The sequence below is a fragment of the Pituophis catenifer genome, unplaced genomic scaffold (genome assembly GCF_029215685.1).
Source record: "Pituophis catenifer annectens isolate HBS135680 unplaced genomic scaffold, rPitCat1.0.hap2 SCAF_3, whole genome shotgun sequence".
In the NCBI taxonomy this organism is placed as follows: domain Eukaryota; kingdom Metazoa; phylum Chordata; class Lepidosauria; order Squamata; family Colubridae; genus Pituophis; species Pituophis catenifer.
This window is the reverse complement of record NW_027256883.1, coordinates 141,129,091-141,155,916: the sequence shown is the minus strand read 5'-3', so window position 1 is coordinate 141,155,916 and position 26,826 is coordinate 141,129,091. Positions and strand designations below refer to the sequence as shown.

At 37.2% G+C, this 26,826-nt stretch overlaps 1 protein-coding gene across 1 annotated transcript in view; it reads right to left on the bottom strand.

Moving 5' to 3' along the window:
- ADGRL4 (adhesion G protein-coupled receptor L4) overlaps positions 1-26,826 on the bottom strand; it is a 101,925-nt gene that overhangs the window by 16,094 nt on the left and 59,005 nt on the right. Inside the window, exons 4-13 of the mRNA XM_070939438.1 lie at positions 25,785-25,940; positions 24,946-25,013; positions 22,942-23,118; positions 22,661-22,844; positions 19,997-20,113; positions 16,057-16,250; positions 14,069-14,245; positions 12,113-12,313; positions 10,152-10,372; positions 8,011-8,077 (exon numbers count right to left, since the gene is read on the bottom strand). Of these exons, the coding sequence (XP_070795539.1) occupies positions 8,011-8,077; positions 10,152-10,372; positions 12,113-12,313; positions 14,069-14,245; positions 16,057-16,250; positions 19,997-20,113; positions 22,661-22,844; positions 22,942-23,118; positions 24,946-25,013; positions 25,785-25,940 (1,562 nt within the window). The remainder of the gene's footprint in view (positions 1-8,010; positions 8,078-10,151; positions 10,373-12,112; positions 12,314-14,068; positions 14,246-16,056; positions 16,251-19,996; positions 20,114-22,660; positions 22,845-22,941; positions 23,119-24,945; positions 25,014-25,784; positions 25,941-26,826) is intronic.

The following is a 26,826-nucleotide window of genomic DNA, read 5'->3' as shown; positions in this document are numbered from 1 at the left end:
TACCGGTCTACTTGTTTTTGGAGGCACCGGTCTACCCATTTATTTTTGCAGGCATCGGTCTACTCATTTGTTTTTGGAGGCACCAGTCTACCACCACACTGCCTTTTAACACTGATCAGGTGTAGGGCAGCCCTTTGAAGCCCTGCGGCAAGAGTTTAAACAATTTTTTTCCTTATAGCTCATCATCTGGGACTCAGGAGGCAGCAATAGATTGGGAGTGGGGCCAAATAAAAGGTAAGAATAATGCAGGGGAGGGGGGGGTGGGTGGTGGTGGAGAGGTGGGGGGCAGGGGGCGGAGGAGGTTCCGGAACCGGTTTGGTGACATCATATCATCACCGCTACCGGCTTGGCAGAACCGGGCCGAACCAGGAGGAACCCACCACTGTTGCAACCAGATATGTAGGTTGAGCCTTGCAACTTTGTGACACATGAGTGTTCTGTTTCATTTAGTTTTTTTAGAGTTTTTTTTTTATTTTTTAAGACAAATAAACATTTAACACATCATTCATTTCTTACATGTGACATTTCAGTGTTATCTCCAAAAATCTTCTCCTCTACTCTTATCTCCTGTATCTTCGTACTCACTAAATCCATTACAGAAATTTTAGCTAATATAATATTCTAGTTACAACATTTCCCCCCTACTCTTTTAAAACTTATTTATATCTCTTTTCCAACCAGTAATAAAATTGATTCCATATCTTAAAATATTCCGAGTCTTCTCTTTCTTTTATCATCACAGTTAATCTATTCATTTCTGCACAATCTAAATTTTTTTTAATTACTTCTCCCTCTGATGGTATATTCTCTGCTTTCCAGTTATGTGCATAGACAATCCTTGCTGCTGTTATTACATGTACAATCAGATATATATTTTCTTTACTAATTTTCTCTGGTAAGATACCCAATAGGAACAGTTCTGGTTTAAAATCCATGCGTTGTTGTATCATTTCCTCCAACCATAGCTTAATTTTATTCCAATAGTTCTTTGCTTCAGGGCTGTTTCATTTAGTTTAATGGCTTACTTTCATATGCATTATTAAAGCAAGTATAGCAGAAAAGCAGAATAACAGAATAACAGACTTGGAAGGGACCAAGAAGTCTTGTAGTCCAATCCCCTGCTCAAGGAAGAAACCCATTTCCAACAAATGATTGTCTGATCTCTTCTTAAAAACCTACAGTGTTGGAGCACTCACAACTTCTGGAGGCAAGTCATTCCATTGATTAATTGTTCTTACTGTCAGGAAATTTCTCCTTAGTTCTCTGTTGGTTCTCATTTTGATTAGTTTCCATCCATTGCTTCTTGTCCTGCCTTAAATTCTTAAAAGTCTTGTGCTTATTGAGATGAAGTATGCACATTTAGGATTGTAACCCATTATTAAGAGTTGCAGGGATGGTACACAGCTGACAAGGCTGTGGCAAAGGGTGAGGTAAGAACCTCCATGGCTATTGCCATCTTGCTGCCACAGTAGACTGGAAAGATAACCCTAGGTGTCAATTTGGTAACTGGTGGCATGACTAACAAAAGGATGCTGTCTTCATTCTGCTGTAGCTCTAAGGCAGGCACTAGTAACTGTAGCTGAAATTTGATGTTTACGATTCTTTATTGTTAGTACAATGTATGTATAGCTAAACATGTTAAGTACTCATTTTTCAATTCTTCCCTTCTTATTATTTCTACACGTGTCACAAAGCAAGTTGTATACCTGCCTTGTGGAGCTAGGGGGTTCCTAAAACATTATGCATTAGCAAAAGTAAGGTACAATTGCTTATATCAGATGCTAGCTAAATAATTTTTTAAACAGCATAATTTAGGTATAACTGAAAAAGTCAAGCAGTAATTATTCTGAACATGAGCATATTCAAAGGGAAGAAAAGATAAATGTGACTCCTATCCAAATCTCCCCAGTAATAAAATAATATTGAAAGTTGTATGTTATGGAAGTGAAATACGTAAGCATGAGACTTTTATGGCACTCTTTCTGTAAAGAAAAGAAACAGCTAAGGAAAGAGATAATTCTGAAGATTTTGACATGCTATTTCTTAGTCTGTTCAGCGATTTATATTCAAAACTTCAGAAATAAAACTTCCAATTCATCCCTTTTTCACTAACCTAGACTGTCACTCAATAATTGATGAAACTATCTATATGCTTATGTTAAATTTCAGTAAAGCAGAGAGAAGCAAAGTTATCTCTTGCTGCTTTTTAAAGTCACATTCTTTCTTTTTCTTGTTTTTTTAAAAATCTATTTAGATATGTTTCCTTAAAAATATCTGATGTCACTATACAGACATCATTCTTCCCATGACCCTTATTATCAATGTTAGAAATAATAAGCTAGAATTCTGAAGTGCAGCCTTGCGTGAAGAGAGAAAGATTTTTGTCTTCTGGCTAATGGCTGGTGAAATGAGGCTGCTTCAGGGCTGCTTCCATCAGGGTAGAAGATAGTTAAATTGATAACTATGCAATGGTTTAAGCCAGTCAATAAAAATGTATGCCATATTAATTGCCTGAAATTGCCCGCAAGCTGTCAGTCAACAAAGAAAGTATGTCTGCTGTCTTATTTGTCTCATTATCATCTCCCAGATGGATACACCTGCCCAAATGCGTTAGCTATTTGTTCTAGTTTGACACAACTGGAAAAATGTTTAAGAACAACAACAGGAAGAAATGCTAATGGCAGAGGCGAGATAGAAGACTAAGCGGGAAAGAACTATCTTATAACGGCATATCCATCCTTTTAAATTCTAGTGGTCTAAGTCTGCACTCAAACCTGATGAGAGAGAAAAAATGCCCATCTTCAGAAAATCCACCTTTGGGGAAAGTTGCATACTGAAAAGTATATGTGAGGGAAATTTGCAGCCAGAATTAGAACAAAATGCATATTGTTACAGAAAGCTGCACATTTATCACCTGAGGATTTGGGTATTTGTGTTTATTAAGCTTGGGAATGAGAATGAGAATATTCTTTATTGGCCAAGTGTGATTGGACACACAAGGAATTTGTTTCTGGTGTATAAGCTCTCAGTGTACATACAAACAACAAAGCGATAAATCATAAATCATAAGGTACAATAATAAATCATAAGATACAATAATAAATCATAAGATACAAACAACAAAGTGATAAATCATAAGATACCAATAGGAGAAGGTAATAGGAAAGATGAGAAGGACAATAGCAATACAGCCCTTCTAGAACAGAATAGAATAACAGAATTGGAAGGGACCTTCTAATTCAATCCCCTGCTTAGGCAATAAACCCTATACCAATTCAGACAAATGGTTGTCCAAGCTCTTCTTAAAAACTTCCAGTGTTGGAACATTCACAACTTCTTGAGACAAGTTGTTCCACTAATTAATTGTTCTAACTGTCAGGAAATTTCTCCTTAGTACTAGGTTGCTTCTCTCCTTGATTAGTTTCCATCCATTGCTTCTTGTCCTGCCCTAAGGTGCTTTAGCAAATAGCTTGACTCTTTCTTCTCTGTGGCAATCCCTAAGATATCAGAACACTGCTATCATGTCTCCCCTAGTCCTTCTTTTCATTAAACTAAACATACCCAATTCCAGCCATTGTTCTTTATATGTTTTAGCCTCTGATCCCCTAATCATCTTTGTTGCTCTTCTCTGCACTCCTTCTAGAGTCTGAGAATATACGAGTAAATATCCTTAGGCATAAGACAATGCTGTGGGAATTAGGTGTTTAGCAGAGTGATGGCACGGGGGAGAAAATGTCTTTGTATCTAGTGTTATAGATTTGGCATGCAATGCCCTGTAGTAGCATCCTGAGGGGAGGAGTTTTTATGACCAGGATCCTCCTCAAAATGGCACCACCGATGGCAGCCTCGGTGACATGTTCTCTAGTAGTTATTTATCTTTGCAAATGGAATAATCAGGAACTTCTGTACAATGGATTAATAACTGAATATATACAAAATTAGTTTAAATGGATATAGATTTATAGTTTGCATAGATTTATAGTTTAGAGTGATAGCCTTTGCTTTCATTGTCTGAAAGAACCACTAGAAAATCACTGATGTTTCTGACTGTATTCTTGAGAGGTATTTGGGAATCTAAAATGAAAACTTTATATGCAATCAGATACTCTTCTGTGCGGCTGGACTACTGGTATAATCAAGTATCCAACTTCCATAGACACTCTGGTCTCCAAAGTGAATTGTCAAAATTTCCCTTTTCCGTAAGAATCGTGGGAGAACACCGTCACACAACTAAGATCTGTTCTTACTTTATGATAAATGGTGTACAAAATTTTAAGTTGTAATACCGGTATCTGGGATGGCTACTGAGGCATATATGATAATGTTTCTTCACTCTTGGCCAGAGAAATAAAGAGGCATTTGTTTACTTTCTTACTAGCTTACTAGCAGCTTAGTATACTGTATTCCTTAAAGAAGAGTTAAAAATGACACATAAAGTCATAATGTCTCAAAATAACTTTCAGTTCCATACCAGGCACCATAAACTGACTCAATTCAAAAACAAAACATCTCATTATAAAAGGAAATACATCAGTGGTGGGTTGCCCTGGTTCACACCGGTTCTATAGAACCGGTAGTAAAACCGGTGGAAAGCTCCGCCCACCGACCCCACCGTCATCAAAACGCTTCTGTGCATGTGCAGAAGAGAGCATGCACAGCCCGGTTGCAAACCAGTAGTAAAGGTAAGTAGAACTCACCCTGAAATACATGATATTTCTGTCCCCAGGTCCTGTTGGAGAAACTAGATTTCAATCATCTAAGATAGGTTGGGGTCTTCTCCTGCAGAATGCTTTTCCGAAGAAATCTGACCTAAGAATCCTTTCCATCTTGCTGATCATCTGTCTATTCACATTTTTTCCCCAGTGTTGGTGAATTTAATATTGAAAAAAGTTAGGTATCAATGTTTCAGAAAGGAAAGACTGGATCTGCTGGAACTAAGCAATTCTTAGGGGCCCTTGGCATGATTTCTAATGACTTGTCTCCCAGTGATTTCATGGAAGCTTTCATTTCCAGCCTCCTGACAGCAGCCTGGGAGGTGGTAAATATTGAAGTTCTGACTTCCCAGTGCTTCATAAATAGGGCTGCTTTGCCAATCTCTATTCTGTTCAGGAGTGGTTACAGTGGCTGAATACTGTATCACAGTGTAGAAGTTAGCAGGTTTAGCTTAACCTTTTTATATCGCTTGTAGCCATAATTACTTTCACCCCTTCCTGCAGGCAGTTTTTCTCTGTTTCCCTAAAGCTTATGCTGAAGTCATTATTTTATTTTAAAACTATATTACAGTTGCAAACTCCCTGCCCAGTCGAGCTTTGATCTAATCTGAAATATAGTCTCGGAATTAGTGGTGGTGCAATAAAGTCTGCAAAGAGAAGCAAGTTGGGGAAATTATCTTTGGCACGCAGCTTGTTTTACAAAGGTTTAAAGTACTCCTTCCTCTTTGCATGCTCATGCTGACCCAATATTTTTTTTTTTAATATTTTCTCATCAAGAAAATAATAATTAAAACATTGATAGGATCAATTATGCCACAGGCCTATACTTCAGAATTCTAATTGTACTTCAGGCATTAATGAATAAATATTTCAGGAAAGCGAGCACTGTTTAAACACTTGGAGGGGAACAAGTATATAGTGATGAATGTTGAAGTGAATGTCTTTTTAAAACCAGATCTGTAATATTAAAATTGCTTCATCGTCTTAAAACAAAGTGTGATATTGTAAATAACCCTTATAAATCTGTAGGGTCGCTATAACCTTAATAAAGTACGTGAAACTTCCAAGGCATATTATGATTAACTCATCAAATTATCTCCCATCCTTTCCCCATTTATTTATAAAGAAATATCTAGAAAAGCCTAGCAACAGCCTTCTCCCAAAAGTTTATTTAAAACATTGTGGATTCCAAGTATTAAGTGGTTCATTTTACCATCCTAATAAAAATCACGATGTTTCTCAATATACTATATTGTCATATTCTTATGTAAAAAGAAAGATTTTTAAAAAAAGCATTTTTGATTACATGATGGGCATATTCCTTTCAATGGAAAAAAATTGTATTTCCTTTAGGCATGGATGAAATTATTACCTTCTTTACATTATCTTGTAGCTCGAAGTTAGTAGAGAGGTCATATCAAATTAATATGAGTATTTTCTCTAGATCAAGTATTCACAGGTATCGCTGTTGCTAAGGTTATTTCTATATTTGTTAACGTTCTTCCTGGTTGTGGAATATTGTATTAGCAGACCAATATTCTTCTACCATTCCAATGCTGAAGACAGTAATGCCACATTGAAAAGCCAGACAACAAACAGCAAAACTGCAACTAAGAAAATATGTTTTTCTTTAAAAGGTGGCTGTATACAAGAACAGTACCTTACAAATGCCAGTGGGCTGTGCAACCTATTTGAGAAAATTGTGAAGAAAAACCTGCAACTTATTTAACAGGGAAAAATGAATTCTTACAAAATATCAGACCCATTGAAACCTTCTTTCACCATTTTTTCTCCAATATTCCAAACATCTCTCTTTTTCAATAGCTTCTTAGCAAAAGCCACTCCTAGAAATTAAAAAGGTCATGCAATGTATTGGAACAAAACTGTAAACATTTGGATAATATTGCTAGAATACACTTGCTCATGGATTTGTCTGAAAATACACAAGTTTGTTTGGCTTTGAATATAAATCCACTGGTCAATGGGATTAATGGGATCTGTCCAGTGGTGGGATTCAGCCAGTTCGCACCAGTTCAGGAGAACTGGTTGTTAACCTTCTGAGCAGTTTGGTGAACTGGTTGTTGGAAGAAATCATTAGGGCAGAGAACTGGTTGTTAAATTATTTGAATCCCACCACTGGATCTGTCATGGATCATGGACACCTGGAAAAAGCAAGGGTAGTATTGTTTAAGAGGTAGTATTGCATTAAGGCTCTTGTTTAAATGAGGTCATTTGGAATAGTTATCCATAGCTCATGCTGATTTCCCCAAACTTAAATTCCCCTTTATAACTGCACCAAATTCATTGAAAAAAATGTGACATGTGTAACAGTGCCTGAGTTGGAAGGAATTATAAGAATGTGCAATTTGGAATAGTCTAGATCAAGATAAACCACTTTATCTGCTTCACTACAATTTCATAACATGAAAGAGATTGTTTAGATTTTTTGATACCAACCTAGATTTATGCTTACTGTACTTCGTACTAACCGTGCAAATATATTTTAAACGAAAATTTTATCAGCAAATGAGGACCAGGAGTTATTTATATCATTGACCTAACAGTCCAGGATTTTTTACTTGATCTAAATTAAGTCTTACATGTTTAACTTCCTGGCACTTTGGAAGCATCAAATATTTCCAAAAGATCAAGATCTGAAAACAATTCCAAGGGGAATTAAAAAGTCTCCTTCCATCTGAAATATAGGCTATCAATTCTCAACTTGCCTGTCTGTGTGAAATAGCAGGTTCTTGTCTCTGATGTTGCAATTTTGTTTAAAATAGCCTTGATGATGGCAGGGTACACGAGAATGAAAAAAAATATAAAAAAGATGACAGCCTAATCTTCAAAGATGACCGATCACAGATAAAAGATTAAGTAACTCAGCATTTGAAATACCAGATTATCTGTCTCCTGGCATCATGTCTGTATACCTCTCCTGCTGAGTTCTGCCAAGATACAACTGACATGTAAAGATGCTACATCTTATACAACTGAATTGCTATAGAGAATTCTGTTCCCTCCAGCCATCGGGTTAAAAGAAACAAATCCCCAACTGAAATATTTAGTTAATCAAACATATGTTTTTGAGACAGGCAAAGCACTTAGACGTAGAAGAGGTAAATATATTTTAGAGCCAGTTATATAAAAGCCTTTAAAATAGTTCATTTTAACATTTTAAAGCACTCACAGATGGCCTATCAATGGGAAAGTAATGATTACACACCTTTTGTTATTATTACTATTTTATGTATTCCAGTTTTTTTAAAAATAAATATGGGAAGAAAAGCATACTTACAAGGATTATTAGACATGCTGGTCCTATAAAACTCCATATAAAGTTATTCTTTGTGCTGAGCCAACATCTGTAAGGCAAATAGGATGAAATATTTTGAACTACATTTACAGATTAAACCATCTTGGCCTGGTATTGAGTGCCAAAGCCAAATATCTTACTTTTTTGGTATTCTTATTTCTGGATAAAAGTTATTGAATGCGTTGTTCCTGAAGCTAAAGACGACTCAGTTTTTGTAGATGTGTACAGTGTTTTGAAGGCGTGCTTCATTTCAAGAGAGGCTTGGGAGAAGCATATTTTCAAACCTGTTTGGCAAAGTATTGCACACTAATTTAAAAGGGGAGGTGAAATAGCCATATTGCTTCACTTCACATTGTTTGGATCCCTAGTCAGGTGTAGTCAGCACTGTATCCTCCAAATTCTAGAACTGATGAAAGAAATGATAAGGCAGAAAGGCTATGGAAGGTACCTGGACAAGGAGCGTTGTTACCTCCATGGTGACATGACATGACATGACAATAGTCAGTTTTGTGTGTGATTTAGGTACTGGTCTAGAAGCCAGGAGACTGTGATTTCTAGTTTTGTTTTAGGCATGAAAATAGGCTGGATGATCTTGGGCCAGTGATCTCTCTCAGCCCAACCCATCTCGTACAGTTGTTGTATGAAAAAATAGGAGCAGGAAGGCAGGGGTGAAATCCAGCAGGTTCAGACAGGTTCTGGAGAACCAGTAGCGGAAATTTTGAGCAGTTCAGAGAACCGGTAGTGGAAATTTTGAGTAGTTCAGAGAACCGGCAAATACCACCTCTGGCTGGCCCCAGAGTGGGATGGGAATGGAGATTTTGCAATAACCTTCCCCCAGGAGTGGGGAGGGAATGGAGATTTTGCAGTATCCTTGTCCTGCCATGCCCACCAAGCCATGCCCACAGAACTGGTAGTAAAAAAAATGTGGATTTCACCACTAGAGAAAGGAGTATTAGGAGTATCACTGCCTTAAGTTATCTATAAAGTACTAAAGGTGGGATAAAAATTTAATAAACAAATAAATAGCTCAAAGAACCTTGCTGACACCTAATTGGATCACTTTGAATAAGTCTTATTCCAGATTAAAAGATATAGTCTTGCCTGAAAGATAGATGAGGTGAGGAAAAAAAGAATAATTGAACAGATAGTAATGAAGAAAGTTGATACAAAGTATGGAAGAGACTCCACAATTCTCATCCCTGGGATTGACATAACTGCCTATTCAGAACAATTTGAATTAAATTTGAGGTTTTAAAAATCCTTTTTTAAATTGCATAATAGGGAGATAATTTTTTTCTTGAAAAAGACCAATATTGAAATATAATTTAAATTATTATTGCAACAGCTTGGATAAAAGAGGAGAGAAAGAAGGAGGAAAGGAAGAGTAGGTTACTATACATCAGAAATAAATAATCTACAATGAGAAAAAAAAAAGCTTGGGAAATAGATATACAGCATATAATATCAGGCCAGGACTGCTAAGTGTTGCCTTCTTCCATGGAAATGAATGGAGAAGCCTTTATAGATGAGACCATTAAATTTGATCATTTGATTTTTCTCTCGGTTCATAAATAAATAAATAAAAATATCTTGCCTCAAATGCATACTTTCAGACTTGATTATCCTATTTAATCTTGGTTACAGATGACAGTTTCTCCTTGAATTGATATAATGGGTTTCACCCAATTCAACAGAGGAGACAGAACTTTGGAATAACGTGTCCATAAATTGAAGTACAGTCAGATATGTCTCTGAGGCTAAAGTTCTCCCATCACTACCAAGGATCTTGTGAATGTTTCTAATATTTAGTCAAAAATCAAATACACTCAAGACACAATGAGAATGGTCAGCATAGGAACACCGATCCCTTATTGGGCACAAGAGACAGATGGCAGAACACCTTCTGGCATTGGGTAAATTAAGGTCTTCTACACATTCTTAAATGAGGAGTGCTGAAGTCAAAGATGTTAATGATATTTCAAAGCTGTTAGTATCAAATGACTAAATTTGTTAACAATATTGACAACGAGAAAGTCATAGCCAAAGCATAGTTGTGCTATTACATCCTGGCAGACTGTATTTGGACCATGTTTGAAGTATCCAAGGTGTAAATAGTAACTTACACATCAGTTGTTCCGTAGTATTTATATCCCAGTGCAGCAGAAATGCCAACCACCACTGCTGGGCTTACATAGCCAAAAATATAGAAATTCTTGTGTAAGAATCCTTTATTGTAGATTACTCCAACAACTATAAGATACAAGTGAATGCCTTCGATACACATCCATGCAAAAGCCGCTAAGAGGAAGTAATGGAGCAATCCAGCTGTGATGGAACAGAATAGCTAGAAGGGGGAAAAAAAGGAACAGTATAAGTGACTAATATAAAACAGTACATTTATTGCAATGCAGTTAAAACTTTCTTCCTGTACAGAGGAAGCACAGGTTTTTCTGACATTTTGTCTCAATACAAGACCATTAAGGACCTGTCATCAATTGTCTGAATGTGTATAGGAAAACACTTGGACCAATGTCATTTGAAAACTGAAGCAATATACAGTATATGCTTATTTTGCCCATGTAAAATTTTTAGCTTGAAATATTCACCCTGATATCAAGCCCAGACCAGCTTACCATACATGGGGGGAAGGCAGAAACAGTCGTGGTGGCAAGATCAGCCATGCGGCGCAATGGAGACCCAGCCAGTGATAAGGTGCCCCGCTGGGATGGCGTTGGCTCCGGTTGCAGGGAATGCAGCAGTGAGGGAAGCAATGGTGAAATTCTCGCCCACATAGCTGACTGGTGGCCTTCCGGGACCCAGCTGGCTGGTGCCGGATACAACAGTGTGTGGGGCGAAGTGGTTGGAGGCCGGATGGAGGCTGGCGGCCAAAGCACTGGATGGTGGACTGCTAACACAGAACTGAATGCTGACGCCGGATGCTGGTTGCGTGGGTGGGTCGGAGGGGCATGGCCCCACCTATATAGAGCACTGGGAGCTCCCAGCACTGACTTTGCAATGGACTGCTATGTACTCATTTGTGCCAGGCCTCAGGCTTGAATAGACCTGTAACAGAGCATGTTTGTTTCTGCGTTCGCAAGGCCTGGGGTTTGAAGAAGTGAGACCTGTCACATCAGACTATGCAAACTGCAGGCTAATCTACAGGTAGTCATTGATTTACAACAGTTTGTTTAGTGACTGTTCAAAGTTACAATGGCATTGAAAAAATGACTTATGACTATTTCTCACACTTATGACCATTGCAACATCCCTGTAGTCGTGTGATTTAAATTTGGATGCTTGACAACTGACTCACATGTATGATGATTATAGTGTCCCGGGGGTCATGTGATACCCCTTTTGTGACCTTCTGACAAGCAAAGTCAACGAGGAAACCAGATTCACTTAACAACCATGTTACTAATTTAACAGCTGCCATGATTCACTCAAGAAATGTGGCAAGAAAGGTCGTTAAACTGGGCAACACTTCTCACTTAGCAACATAAATTTTGGGCTCAATTGTGGTCATAAGTTGAGGACTACCTGTATTCTCTCTTCCAGGAAATAGATTTAGATTTCTCTTGTTTTCCTTACATCAATGTGGATAAGCAACATTTTTCTATACTGATTAAAAATAAAGCAACCCATAAAACAAATTGGCAGAACTCCTGCTGATATTGGAACATTGCCAGTCTAAACAATTAAGAGTCTGCCTCCACTTTCATTAACGAAGGTCTCAATTCTCCATGAAGTCCACAGGCAGAAAAATTATTCAGTGGAGTTTATATACTTTGAACTGAACTGAATTGGCTGGAACTGTTAGATGAGGATTTTAAAACCCACCTAATGGTATTGTTATATTGAATGTTATATTAATCTTAAGACTGGAAGATACCCCACAGATAGTGTCCGTTATATGTACACCATAGAATCATTGCATAAATGACAAAAATGATGCAATCTGTGTGATGACATTCTGTTACAAGTCATATGACATCACATAGTCTCACAAAGGCTCATTAGGACATACACCTTTGCAAATGGGCACTTTAATGTACCATTTTTGGCATTAAGAAATGATACTCACCTTATTAGTGTTCATGTTAATTCCAATCAAAAAAATAAACTCTGCCAGGAAAAGGCTGCAACAGAGATTTTTATGAATCGTTGTTCTTGTACTTTGGATTTCACTGAAGAACCAAAACGTGAAAATGCACATGGCAAGGCAAATCAATGAGATAATTATTCCAAGTTGAGTGATTCTTGTAAGAATATAATCCTTAGCTTCCTGGGATTGAAGAAAAAGTTTAGTCTACTTGAACATTTGAATAAAACTTTATTTTTGTTCTTTTTCCCAAGGTTATCCATATTGCGTGTGCATATGTGTGTTGTAGCATGTAAAGGGCAGATGCACCTGCTCCATCATTTTATGGATCTTCTCTGCTTTCAATAATACAGCAAATGAATAAAAATCTCTTGCCTAGAATGTTTACTTTTAGTCTTGATTATCCATTTCTGTCTTGATTATAGATGACAGTTTCCTTTCCTTCGCCTTCCCTCCTCCACTCCCTTCCCTCCTCCCCTGCCTCCCCTTCTCTCCTCTCCCCTGCCTCCCCTCCCCTGCCTCCCCTCACACATCTCCCTTTCCCTTCCCTCCCTTCCCTTCTCTCTCTCTTTTTTCTTATTATTCAAATTATTCAAACGACTGGCACAGAGGAAGGAAAAATTAGTGTGGGTTTCATTTTAATGTCAATTGTACCCTTTCTGAATATCAAAATAATCTTTGTACATTTCAGAATGTTTCAGTGTCATTCATAAATAAAAAAAGATATTTTAAAGTTATAATGAAGAATGTTGGTACTAAAATGGATATGCATATGAAGAAAACTGAAACACATACTTTAGTTACTTTTCATGTAATTTATTAGCATAACTCTAGGTCAGCACTGCGAAATCTAATTTTTGAAATGTCATCTCCAAAGTGTGAAAAGTGTGAAACTTCTGTGTGTTCTTCATTCTAAACCTCTGGAGTGAGTACACGCTGTGAATATTAAAAATCATGAAGGACAAATGAGGGTCTTTCTAATGGCTTTCTGAGATATAGTACACAGACTAAGAAGTGATGCGTAGAAAAGTGTTTAATGAAATCCACAGTTCTTGCACAGAATAAGTTTGGCAAGGAAAAAAAAAGTTTGGATAGCAATCAATTCTCTTTCACTTCACAAACAACTGATCAGTGGGGCAGTTGGAAAACAAGGTAGTAATTGCAGGAGGATAGGTTAACCTGTAGATAATATAATGCTCTTTGTCACATTGCAGAGTCAGAGTGTCAAAGAGACTTCATTGATCCATACAATTTTACCAGGGATGCTGAAACTTTGGCATGCAACTGTAGTAATTTCTATTGTCTGTGAAACATAGTGCAGGGACTCATAGCTAGTATAGGTCTCTCATTTCCATTGGATCTTTCTTCCAACTAAATGTAGGTGAGAATACCTTTTGAAATGGATGAGTCATTTTGAGTTCAGATTTTTTAAAGTATAAGGCGGCCCATTTTTTTTTTCAAACAAAGATGTATCAAAAAGTAAAAGAACAGCTGCCCATTTAAAAAAAAATGAAGTGTTCCATGATAAACCATAGAAAATGAACAGTGAACAACCCTCTAGCATAGAAAGTAAAATAGAAAAGGGACCGTGTTGTACCAGTGGATATCTAGAGATTCTAAGAATGTGATGTTCAGGCAGTGGTGGGATTCAAGTAATTTAACAACCGGTTCTCTGCCCTAATGATTTCTTCCAACAACCAGTTTGCCAAACTGCTCAGAAAGTTAACAACCGGTTCTCCCAAAGTAGTGTGAACTGGCTGAATCCCACCACTGTGTTCAGGATCAACCTAGCCACAGAAATATCTAATCCTGAAGAAGGAAGTGGTGGAGGAAGAGATTAATCTGTTTGCAGAAAATATTCTTTATAAATGGGTTTATGGTCCCAAATAGAAAAGACTAATTAAAAAACAGTTTTTAAATTAAAAAAAAAACACTTACAACTTTAGAGCCATTTGAAGACATCAAGACTGCAAAATGAGTAAGATGGTTACATCTGCATGATGTATGTGTGCTATTGGAGTGGGTCCTCTCACACCCTTCTGTGGCCCAGTTCCCTTCCATTGTGTCTTCTGAATAATTCCAAAATACACATTTAACATCCTTTTTGCCTACAGTCTGGAGCAGAAACAAAATATGTTAAGAATGATAAACAACATACAATTGTGTGAACCTCTTCTAATGAACAACCTCACCCCTGAAATTTGGAAGGTCTTGAAGATCTGGCTTTTATCCTTAGAGCCTGGGCCAGGATGCTAGTTGCATTTTATGCCATTGGACAATCCATAAGGAATCACGGTTAGTTTTTTAAAAATTGGGTGTTGTCTCATTTTTTATTTTGAGCCACCCAAAATGAGCATATTATTCTTCGCTTGCTTCCGGTAGCCCTAATTTTGCCAAGGTAGTATGTATATATATACCGTGAGATGTGGTGACTCAGTGGCTAAGACACTGAGCTTGTCGATCGAAAGTTCGGCAGTTCAATGTTGGAATCCCTAGTGCTGTGTAACGGGGTGAGCTCCCGTTACTTGTTCCAGCTTCTGCCAAACTAGCAGTTTGAAAGCACATAAAAAATGCAAGTAGAAAAATAGGGACCACCTTTGGTGGGAAAGTAACAGCATTCCGTGTGCCTTTGGCTTTTAATCATGACCACGGAGACAACGCTGGCTCTTCAGCTTTGAAACGGAGATGAACACCGCCTCCTAGAGTCAGGAACGACTAGCACATATATGCAAGGGGAACCTTAACCTTTACCTTTACCTAGTATATATACTTTATTTTCTGTTGGATATATTTGACTTGCTTTCAGTCTTGAACTTCTAACATCTATGGAAAATGCTTCTCTTTTTTAAAAAATGTCCTTCCACCATCCCTTCTCCCTTATTCTACCTCCAAAGTTCACACATGGGATGTTGTTGTTGTTATTATACCCTGAACCTCCTCCAAATAATTCACAATAGGTCCTTGACATTCATGAGAATGCCTAAATCAAGAAGCGCTTACTTTCCAAGAATATGTAGTGGGGTTTAATGGCTATGTGTGGATTAGAATGTTCATCTTTTCAATCCACATTTATCATTCTATAGCTCTCAGCTGTTATGTACTATCACTGTATAATGGCAAGTAATCCAAAACGAAATATCCGGAATTATATAGCTGTTCTGTAAAACTGTCACTGTGATTGCTGACGGCTATAAGAAACAGTGGCACTGTTCACTTAGATGCCCTGTTAAATTTTATTCTTCGTGGTGGTTGTACTTTGCTAAGTAACATAAGGAATGCAACAGCCTCCCACTTTGCAAGTGGCAAAATGCTCAGATTTGAGAGTTGGAAATACAAACTTATTGGCGCTGACCTTTTATGATGTCATAATCTACTGATCACCAGGGGGCAGTAGGGTGCTGGTAGAGTGTTAAGGGGTTTACTTCATCTATGCTTGTGCAAGAGATGTCTAATCTGAAATAATTGTTTCCCCCCATTCTTCCCGGGTGTATATGGAACCAATGATCTAGGCTTTATTTATTCCTATAATGCATTTTCTATAAATGAATCTTTCTTTTACACTTACAAAATGTGCTTCATTAATTCTTTCTTGGGCGCTATTTTCTTTTTCAAAAATGCTCATATACACTTCAGCCTCCAACAAGGAAGAGCCTTGGATTACACTTGCACATTGTTGACAAATGTGTAATAAGACTTCCATGCATTCATTATTCTTGTCAGTTTCTAGTCACACTTTTTAGTAGCTACCTACTCCTACTCCCTGCCTTGCACTTGCTGTGCTAAACTAAACCTTGTAATTTCCCTTCTAATTATATTATGCCATATTGGCAAACAACAGAGTTATAAGGATAGTACCAAAGCAGCCCTTGCAACCCACTACAGAAAAATTAGTCTTAAACGAGAGATGTTTTAAAAAGAAAGCTTACCTGTGTATGTTTTAAAGTAAATATTATTTTCTCAGCTGGATACAGCCCAGGTGGAGTGGACCTAATTGCAACAGCTATAACTGATGAACCTACTATTTCTCCATCCTCTGTATTTTCTGTCAGGGACAAATTCTGTGGTAATGAAAGCAGAGCTCCAATATTGTCGTATCGCAGAAACACAACTGCAACTGTGCCTATCCATCAAATAAAACATGCTTAGTGGTTTGAGAATTGTTGATTTTTTTTAAAAAAAACATATAAATAGTAAAATATTTAAAAACACTAAGGAAACAACAATCAAAAGACCTTTTTAAACTCTGAGAAGAAGAATATCAAATCAATGGAAATTTTGCAGAAAACTTACAGAAAGACTGCAGAAACAGAGGGAAATGTTTAAAGCAGTAAGGGCTGTGCCACTATTAGAAATTAAATTTAATGATTCAATCGAAGAATATTGCCCATATTTTTGAAAGGTAAATCTTCCAACTGTACAATTTAAGAGGCTACAGGTTCCAGGCGTTAGGGGATTAGTTTCCAGTCCCAGACAAGGGTTGTTCACATTGCCCATTGCAACTATGCACGTGAATCTCCACCTCATTTTTAGATGCATCGCCCAAAAGGTTAATGTAAAAAAAAAAAAAAAGTTCAAGACTTCATTCACACAATCATGATTGCCATCCTCTTTTTTTAACCCCCTTGCACATCCCCTGCTCATATAATACTACAAGCAGTATAGCTCTTATAAAATAGACAACATTCTGAATGTAGACCTATATCTTTTCCTAACAAGTGACTTTGCTTGGAAATAGTAATGACAGAAGGGTGATCATAATGTTTATGAAATATAAGAGAACCCCAGAAAATGCTTTTAAAATCCAGTAATTTGGATTCCTTACTTCTCATCATTTAAACTTAAATACAGTATATCCAAGCGCATTTATACCTTGCCAAGAATCTTGCCTCCCCCTATTGTTATGATCAACACTAAGCTCTAAAAGCATTTATGTTTGGTGCTCCCGCTGAGACAGAAAGTCACATTAAATATTGTGTACAATATGGAGAAAGGAGCAATCAATAGGAGGCTAATTTCAGGGTCAGCTCATACAAAGAGTTCAGATGTAACTCATAAGCAGACTCTGATACTTTGGCATAGCTGCAAGGATGGCATCAAAAATATTTGTTTCTATTTCCAACTAACCACATTTTCTCTGAACCACAAGCTGTGATTGGGGAAGCAAGCCTACTTCAGAAATCAGAGTTTGACACTGGCTTGTAAACTAACTACATTTTGTCTAGGATCAGATAAAATGAAAACTCTGTTTACCAAGGGATGCAGTAACTTTTTTTTAATCTCATCTGTAATCAAGTCCATGAATCACATGTAATATAAAAGATATGTGACATAGTCAAAATGTAAACTTTAGGTTTAATTTCTTTGGCATTCCTCCCACTCCATTCCAATTTATTTTAAAATAGGGAAAAGAACAATACTTTGCAGACCGCATTAACAAGACCTCCTAAATTAAAGGTCCATCTGACTGGGAGGAAAAAACTTTTAAGCTATCAATTTCAAGTAAAACAAAAACAAAACAAAACCCCAAAAGCACCAATATTACCACTCCCCCAGTGTACAGTTAAAAATATACTTTCACTTGTGGAATTATAGTTTTGTGGTTAAATTCCAGGGTCATGATGCACTCCAGATTATGTACTACTCTATTACTTTGTGAAAAATGATATCTCATTTTTATGGGAATAGGCGACTTATTTAAGGGATGGAAAGAACCTTATATATTGGTATATTAAATATCCTAAATAACCAAACATCTGCCCCCGAAGACTCAGATTGCACGGCTCCTGTTAGACTTCTCTCTTTTTACATGCCCTCCTTTTTCTCACCTGCACTTTCACAAATTTCCTTTCCTGCCTGCTTTCAGATAACAATACAATTTTAAAACCGGAAGGAATCTTATAGAACATCTAGTCCCGGGCTGTCAAACCAGATTTCATTGAGGGCTGCAACAGGGTTATGTTTGACCTTGGGGGGGCCAGGATGGGCATGGACAGGGTGGGCATGGTCAGCTTGACGTACCTCATACTGGGGGCACCTGTGGTTGCCCGAGTGCTCTGCCAGCGAAAACGGGCTCCTGAGCTCCGTTTTCGGCTGTGACAGCTTCCTGAAACCATCTGCCGGTGAAAATGGAGCTCTGTTTTCGCTAGCAGAGGTCCGCTGTTTCCAGGTGGCCCGATGGGCCAGATTTAAGCACCCCGTGGGCCAGATCAAGTCCCCCCAGGCCTTGAGTTTGACATCCCTGATCTAGTCTAATCTCTTCCCTTTTAAATATGTAAATTTTAATCTGTTTTTAAATTATTGGGGTGTTTTAATCTGTCTGGGCCAAAATAATTTAATTTGATTTTATCTGGTTTTTAAATTTTTTATGTCTATGTTATTTTATTGTTTGGCTGTTCACCGCCCTGAGTCCTTCGGGAGTAGGGCGGTATACAAATCGAATAAATAAATAAATAAATAAATAAATAAATAAATAAATAAATAAATAGTCCATCTCTCAGGTGAATGGAGGAGCACATCAAATCAGGAAGATTTGAAAGATTTCATGTGAAAATTTCCAGTGAAAGAGATTCTACCACTGTTCTAGGCAGGCAGCTTATTTTTCTTACTTTTAACATTTTTATTTGTTTAAAAAATATTCAGATTGTCCATCCATCCATCCATCCATCCATCCATCCATCCATCCATCCATCCATCCATCCATCCATTCCTTAATTTTAACTTGTTATTTGTCATGCTTTCAGCCTCAACAGACAACAGCTCAATCTCCCTTTTGAATAGGATAACGTTTGATATATTGAGTATGTAAATGAGTGTTTTATCTCTCCTTTTTTTCTTTTTTCTTTTGAGAGCTAAACACATCCTAAAGCTAAACTCCTTTAGCAGTTTTTATAGTTCTCCCTGTTTGCCTCAATCACATTAGGAACTCTTTCTTCTGAGAGAAGACAAATAAGATACCAGGCAATTTCATTTTCACCATCTTCTTCTCATTCTAAGTTTTAGCCTTTCTGAGTCTATCCTTACAACCTCACACCAGCAGTTTGTGTTCCTCCTTAATTATTAATCCCTGTTTCCATTTTCTATTTCATTTCCTTTTATTTCCTTTTGACACTGTGTTTCCCCCATTTTTTTCTTCTTTTTCCAAGGAGTTTGTTCTTGTGATTTCAGTATTTCATTTACCAGCTTCTCCCATCCCTTTAAGGCTTATTTATCCTTTAGAATTTCACCCCAAGGTATGCCGCCCATGTATCACTTCAGAAACTAGTGACTGAAACCATGACCAAGATGAAGGAGAACCTCTTCTACACGAATGTTTCTCAACTTTGGAGGCTTTAAGATGGTGGACTTCAACTCCCAGAATACCCCAGCCTGCAAAGCTTGGTGGCTTAAAGATGGCTTAAAGCTTGGAGGCTTTAAGATGGGTGGACTTAAACTCCCAGAAGATAGCTGAGGACTTCTGGGAGTTGAAGTCCACCCATCTTAAAGCCATTAAGGTTGAGAAACACTGTTCTACACTATTTCAGTGATTCTGCTCAGGATTCAAGGGAGACAGGGGACTGCTTGCAGATGATTGCTCCCCTGAAATCTAAGGAAAAGGTTTCCTTATAGGCAGATGTAGTTTTCACAAGCTCATTATCAGTCAACGTATGCAAGAGATCATAAAATACTTATGAAGATTTATTAGTGTGAGAATTAAAATCCCAAAACGGCATCAAATTTTTTCCACTTTCTATTTCATCTATTTAACTTTATACTGGATTTCTTCATACTGCAAGTGGAACAATGTGGCTGATGAATCTTAGAAAAAGAGAGGGTTTTCCTTTGAGTCCAGATATTGTACCAACAACAACCCTAAACCACCATCCTAACCTTTAGCAGCCGATATTTCCTTTTTCTTTGCAGAGATCTTAATAATGTCTCCTCCCATCTGTGTATTTTGGTTGATGAGGTTCACCTTCTCCGTGTCAAAAGTATAAAGTCTTAAAGCTGAAAAAGAAAAGGGGGAATTATGTCTTTGCAAATAACAATTACACTGAAGACTAGCTTAATATAAAGTTCTGCAAGAACTATTACAGGCAGTTTTCGAAGTACGACCACAATTGAGCCCAAGCAAGAAATTGTTAAATGAGTTTTGCCCCATTTTATAAACTTTCTTGCCACAATTGTTAAGTGAATCACTACAGTTGTTAAATTAGTTACACAGTTTTTAAGTGAATATGGCTTCTATATTGACTTTGCTTGTCAGAAATGCGAATGATCTTATTGTGTGTGGGTATCTCTCAATGTTCAAGTACAGAAATTAATATGGCAGTATTAATATTATGCATTCATATTAATGCATAAGATTAATGCATTAACCCGATGGCATGCTATATATTTCATGCTTTGTCCCTTCGGCCCCATCCCCAACACTGATCCATAGCCCTTTACTATTTTGCTCATGTGCTTTAAACTTTAGGACCATGTTATTCATGGTAGGTGGATGTCCTTTAATTCTATATTTGTACCTTTTCATTCTTTGCCTGGGGAAGAAAAAAGTAACCTCTAATTTGCTTTGCATTAAGCGCGGTTTGGTAAAGAATAACGAAAGCTGCTTTCAGAAGAGCTTCCACTTTATTAAAAATGCATTTCTGAAAGTGAATACCAATTTCTTTAAAAGCACAGGAGACAATACCTTTGAAAGTATTTATTTTGCAATCCATTCAGTGTGCGTTTATGTGAAGATAAAGGCATGCAATTCAACTGCATTGGACTCTAATGATATTTGTTGTCAAAAACAAACAGACCAAATATCAACCCCCACCCCCACCGCAGAGTAGAAGTGAGAAAGTAGCACATGAAATCTTTTAGCTTTACATTTCAGTCCAGTGCTTTAATCCCCTGTAAAACAATGGAAAAGTCAATGAGCAATTTTGTTGTAAACAAAACAAAAGTTTGACTGATGGGTTGAAATTACTTATGCAGAATTTTTGTTTTGTTATTTATTTTTAAAGAATGATGGTTTTCAATATGCAGGCCTCATTAAAGGCTTTTCCAGCACCTAAGAAAGAGGTTCTCCTTTTTCCTAAAGAATAGAATAGAATAGAATAGAATAGAATAGAATAGAATAGAATAGAATAGAATAGAATAGAATAAACAGAGTTGGAATGGATCTTGGAGGACTTGTAGCCCAACCCCCTGCTCAGGTAGGAAATTCGATAACGGGGTGTCAAACTTGCAGCACGCAGGCTGGATGCGTCATGTGCTGGCCCTGCCCCTGCCCGGTTTAGCAAAAGTGGAAAAAGTCCTGATACATCATATGATGACGCCGTGACGATGCAAGTTTGACAGTCCTGCTCTATACCATTTCAGTGAAATGGTTGTCCAATCTCCTCATAAAAACTTCCAGTGTTGGAGGATTCAGAACTTCTGAAGGCAAGTTGTTCCACTGATTAATTGTTCTAACTGTCAGGAAACTTCTTCTTAGTTTTAGGTTGCTTATCTCCTTGTTTAGTTTCCATCCATTGCTTTGTCTCCTGCCCTCAGTTGCTTGGGAGAATGGATTGACTCCCTCTTCTTTGTGGCAACCCCTGAGATATTGGGACACTGCTATCACTGTTGAGGGACATCATCAGGAGAATATGGATGGTTTGAAAGTCAAGAAAGAGTAGTCCACCTTTAGCCAATTGAAAGAACTACAGATAGTTCTTGATTTACAACCATTCATTTAGTGACCGTTTGAAGTTACAATGGCACTGAAAAAAGTGACTTAGGACCATTTTCACACTTACAAACGTTGCAGCATCCCCATGGCCACGTGATCAAAATTCAGATGCTTGATTCATATTTATTACAGTTGCAGTGCTTTGGAGTCATATAATCAGTTCCTGCAATCTTCTGACAAGCAACATCAATGGGGAAACCAGATTCACTTAACAACCATGTTACTAACTTAACAACTGCAGTGATTTCACTTAACAATTCTGGCAAAAGAAAAGGGCATAAAATGGGACAAAATTCACTTAACAAATGTTTCACTTAGCAACAGAAATTTTGGACTGATTTGTGGTTGTAAGTGAATACACCTCGTATGTTAAGAGACTGTAATGAAACAAATTCATAGGCTGCTTGGGGAGGTATTTCTCTCATTGAAAGAGGTTAAGGACTTTCATGTGGTGGACAAGCCAGAGGCTGTCCACCTTGAGAAATGGGACTGATAATCAGGTCAGAAAAGAAGTGACTGCAGTCTATCCATCTCTGGTAAAAGGTTTAGCTAAGCTTCTCCATAATACATGCCTGAAAGTCAATGGCAGGGTTAGATGTGCCAAGCCAAGAGGTTATCTAGCCTTCCATTCAGTTCTAAATACCAAGAATAAATAGCTCGCATCCATTGGATTTCAAACAGTTGAGAACAAACTTACGATTCTGCTTCTAACGTCAACAATTTGTCTGCAAGGATGCAAAAAAAAAAAAGAAAAAAGAAAAAAGAAAGAAAAAAAGAAAGCAAGAAGAAGAACAATCCATCTTCAATATGTTTTGTTTCCCTGTGCGTACCCATATCACTAGCATTAATGTCTACTTCTGCCATCTTTGGGAAATTCTGAGATAGGAAGGCTGTTGTTTCCTCGGTAGCATGCATCAATTTGGTGAGGCTTCGTCTTCTGTTGTCTGCTGGGACAGCTTCCCAAGCTGCCTTCTTATTCTCCTGAACAAAATTATTTACAGTACTAACAAATTCCTGTTGGGTTAATAAAAATATTATGTTAACTTTGCATGCTGTATCCCCAATAAGATATCTTGTAAGTAACAAAAACTTTAAATCCCAGTTCACTCACATGAAGAGTTTGATCTCGAAGCCTCTCATTGGAAATGGTGTAATTTGTGATACTCAGCAAAGAAAAGGGAACAGATAACATTTCAACATAAGAAATTACTTCAACTGGTGTAATGGGTCCTATGCTGTTCTTTTTGATTTCTTGTAATACAGCCAGAGGATCTTTTAATTCACTAATCTGAAAGAAAGTTTTAAACCATTATGCATGTCGTCCAATACTTCATTTGAAATGAAGGGTCATAATTGGTGCTCAATTGGTAGTTAAAAAGTTGCTACTACCATTTTTTATTTTTTTTTGCTGAACTTGAAAGAGAGAGAATTGTATGGTGGATAAAATATAGGTTGTCTACACAGAAAAGGTCTGGATTCAAATGTAACCTTGCCATGAATTTCTGGTTAGTAATAAATATCTCTAAGTAAGGTGATCTCACAACTTTGCACTAAGAATGTTTTGCTCGATACCTAAAGATTATTTCTACCCAACAATTCTTACCCTTGGATCAATATTTGCTCCAGGATAAATTTAATTCTAATTATCAATTCTGTGTACCAATTTCAGGGTATTTCTGTTATATGTGGCTGGTAAAGGTAAAGGTAAAGGTTCCTCTTGCACTTATGTGCTAGTTGTTCCTGACTCTAGGGGGTGGTGCTCACCTCCATTTTAAAGCCGAAGAGTCAGTGCTGTCCGAAGACATCTCCATGGTCATGTGGCCAGAATGACTTAACGCCAAAGGTGCATGGAACGCTGTTACCTTCCCACCAAAGGTGGTCCCTATTTTTCTACTTGCCTTTTTTACACGCTTTCAAACTGCTAGGTTGGCAGAAGCTGGGACAAGTAACAGGAGCTCACCCCATTACGCAGCACTAGGGATTCGAACCGCTGAACTGCTGACCTTTCGATCGACAAGCTCAGAGTCTTAGCCACTGAGCCACTGCATCCCTTTATGTGGCTGGACTACCATTGAAATAATCCACATGCTTAAACAAGAAAGATAACTCTGTTTCTCTTGTTGTGGAATAGTAGGGTTGTGAGAAAATTCAGTGTGGGAAATATCATTAATGTTGAAAGAGGATTGGGTGTTCGTAAAATATCTAATCTTGCTTGAAATATAGCCTGATTCTATGAGACAACATAAATAAAACCTCTTGTTGCAAATACAAGTACATTGGCAATTTATCAAACTTTTATATGGGAAAGAAAGTTGTATTTAAGTTTTGTAAATGTTCTCTAGCTTCCTGAAGAAATAAATACTAGCTTTGTATGAAGAAAGTCCATTTTATTTTTATTCTGGGTGTGGCACTATATAGTCCTTGAAGCTTTCATAAAACTAAAGTAACTAAAGGAAACTACAATGAATCCAACTCCAAAAATCATATAGTCATATAATCAACTCTCTTGGATTTCTTCTTGCCACACACTGCAGGATATTTTCATTCTGCAGTTCTGTGCTCTGTCACTTTAAACACATTAATGAGGTCAATGAATCAGATGTCTATAAAATGTCTTAAATTAAATTAATTGAGGGTTACAAGCCACTGTGTCTGGTTTATTACCATAAGTGGATATGAAAGGATTGCAATAAATGTATACTGTAGGATTGTGACAGCTATTACTTATTCATTACATTTATTCTCTATTTTTCCTTCAAGAACTTTTGAACTATACCATGTTCTCTTAATCACACTCCTATGGGATGATATAGACTAATACCAATAAACTCAAAAGAATCCAGTTAATTTAATGACAGAGTGAGGATTTGAATCTAGGTCTTCACAGTCCCAATTTAATACTCTAGACCAGGACTGTCAAACTCCTGGCCCGCGGACCGGATGTGTCATGTGCTGGCCATGCCCACGCTCGGTTTAGCGAAGGGGGAAAAAGTCCCGATATGTCATGTGACACCACCGTGATGACATGAGTTTGACAGCCCTGCTCTAGTCTAAGCATTTACACCAATCTAGAAAAATCTGACAACAAATATATACCTATGTAAATCTTACTTACTTTAGCTAAAGTTTGGTTAATGTTTTTAGTTATACAGTTGTTCAATTCACAGGTTGTTGTTGGTATTGCTGCAGGAATGGAAAAAAATAGAGTAATTAATATGCCATAATATGATAATTATACATAGTCAATTTCTAGTCAATGAAAGAAAGCCTCAGTGACTTTATGCCTTCACAAAGGCCAATATGTAAAGTGCTCCTCAAAGACAAATATATAAGCCTTAATTGCCAAAAGTAGGCTACTGAAAATTATTCAGTGTAATTTGTCTATTTAACAGTACAGTGGAACAATATAGAAGAAAAGCAAATTTCTCTTTTATAATGACAGGGAATTCATGTTTTAGCAGATTGACTTGGTGTGTGTGTGTGTGTGTGTGTGTGTGTGTGTGTGTGTATTGGCTTTATTCAAGAATATGCATTTCATTCAGAAAGTGCATCCCTGTAGTGGTTCCCATCATTTGTGTAAATAAATCACTTTGTTGCATGATGTGCACCAATTTACAGCCTTTGCTGGATGATACCAACTTGCAAAAGAGGCCATTTGTGATATTTGCATAATTGCATGATTACCCACATGTAAATCACTGCAGGAATCTGATCTCTTGCAGGTGAAGCCAGTTGTGTTGAGATCCACTTAATTTTTACTGTATGCAGGGAAATGGCTTGTGTATTTCAACAGGCAGACATATCCTTTATATATATATAAATCTGAGTATTCATGCATTGCTACATTTTCATATCCAGCTGATTAATCTAAGCGAGACTGAATAGACATCGGTGGGCCGATGTGTCTCAGAAGACACACTTCTATAATAACAGATAAACCATAATATCATTTACCTTGGCAGGAAGTGCCATCATTTGGCTTAAACTGTAATTTTCCTGTGGATGGTTGATAACCTTCGTTACAGGTGCAGCTGTATCCTCCATCCATATTGTCACATTGTGCATGATCTCCACAGGCACCGGTTCCCAGTTCACTGCACTCATCTATATCTGGAAATTATGAGAGAAAATGATTTTTTTTTAAAAAAGCTTGTACATACGAATACTTCATTGCAGTTTTGATAGCAAGCCAACAACATACCCATACCTTCTGTATACAGTGAGTCCTAAAAATAATAATTTAAAAAAAATTAATCTCTTCCTCCAACTGACACGAAAGCATGACCATTATAATTCTAGTCCAAGATTGTGCAAGCAGTATGTAGTTTTGGAAACAGAGATGGTAATACCTGTTTGGTATTACTTGTCTGTTAATTGTAAACTGGACTCTAATTCCAGTTTGTTTGTGATTCACAAAGTTTTCTTGCATGAATGAAATGCCCTTCACAAAGAATCACATTATCTTTACTCTTTATTATATATTTCAAGTTCAGTTGAAAGTTCCATTAAAAGCTCCCCCCGCAACTAAATTATAAGCAAGAAAAGTATCAAACTAAGCTTATCCTTTAACCTTGGATACTTGAGTTCCCATTTATACTTTTTTCTAAAGTAAGAATTCTTGACATTGAAATTATATAACGGTTTGCAAGATTTGATATCTTGCTATTAATTTATACCTTTTCATGTTTTGAAATTGGTGCATATTAATTATTGTAATAGCAGAATGTGAATTATTCATGTTGAACTATCTGAAATAAGTAAAACAGCTTTCCTTAACATTTCAAATGGATCAAAAGTTTTGCATTCAGTTTAATGCTAGGCTGTTCCTTGGTGCAATCCAGGTCACCTTGACAAATATATATATAGGCCACAGTGGACCAACTTCAGGTTTATGTGATCTTCTTTGTTTTTATTAGAATGATAAATGAAGCTATTAAAATATCTGGTAACGAGTGGAGCTTGTTCAATTTTTACATGGTAAATCTTTCATTCACTA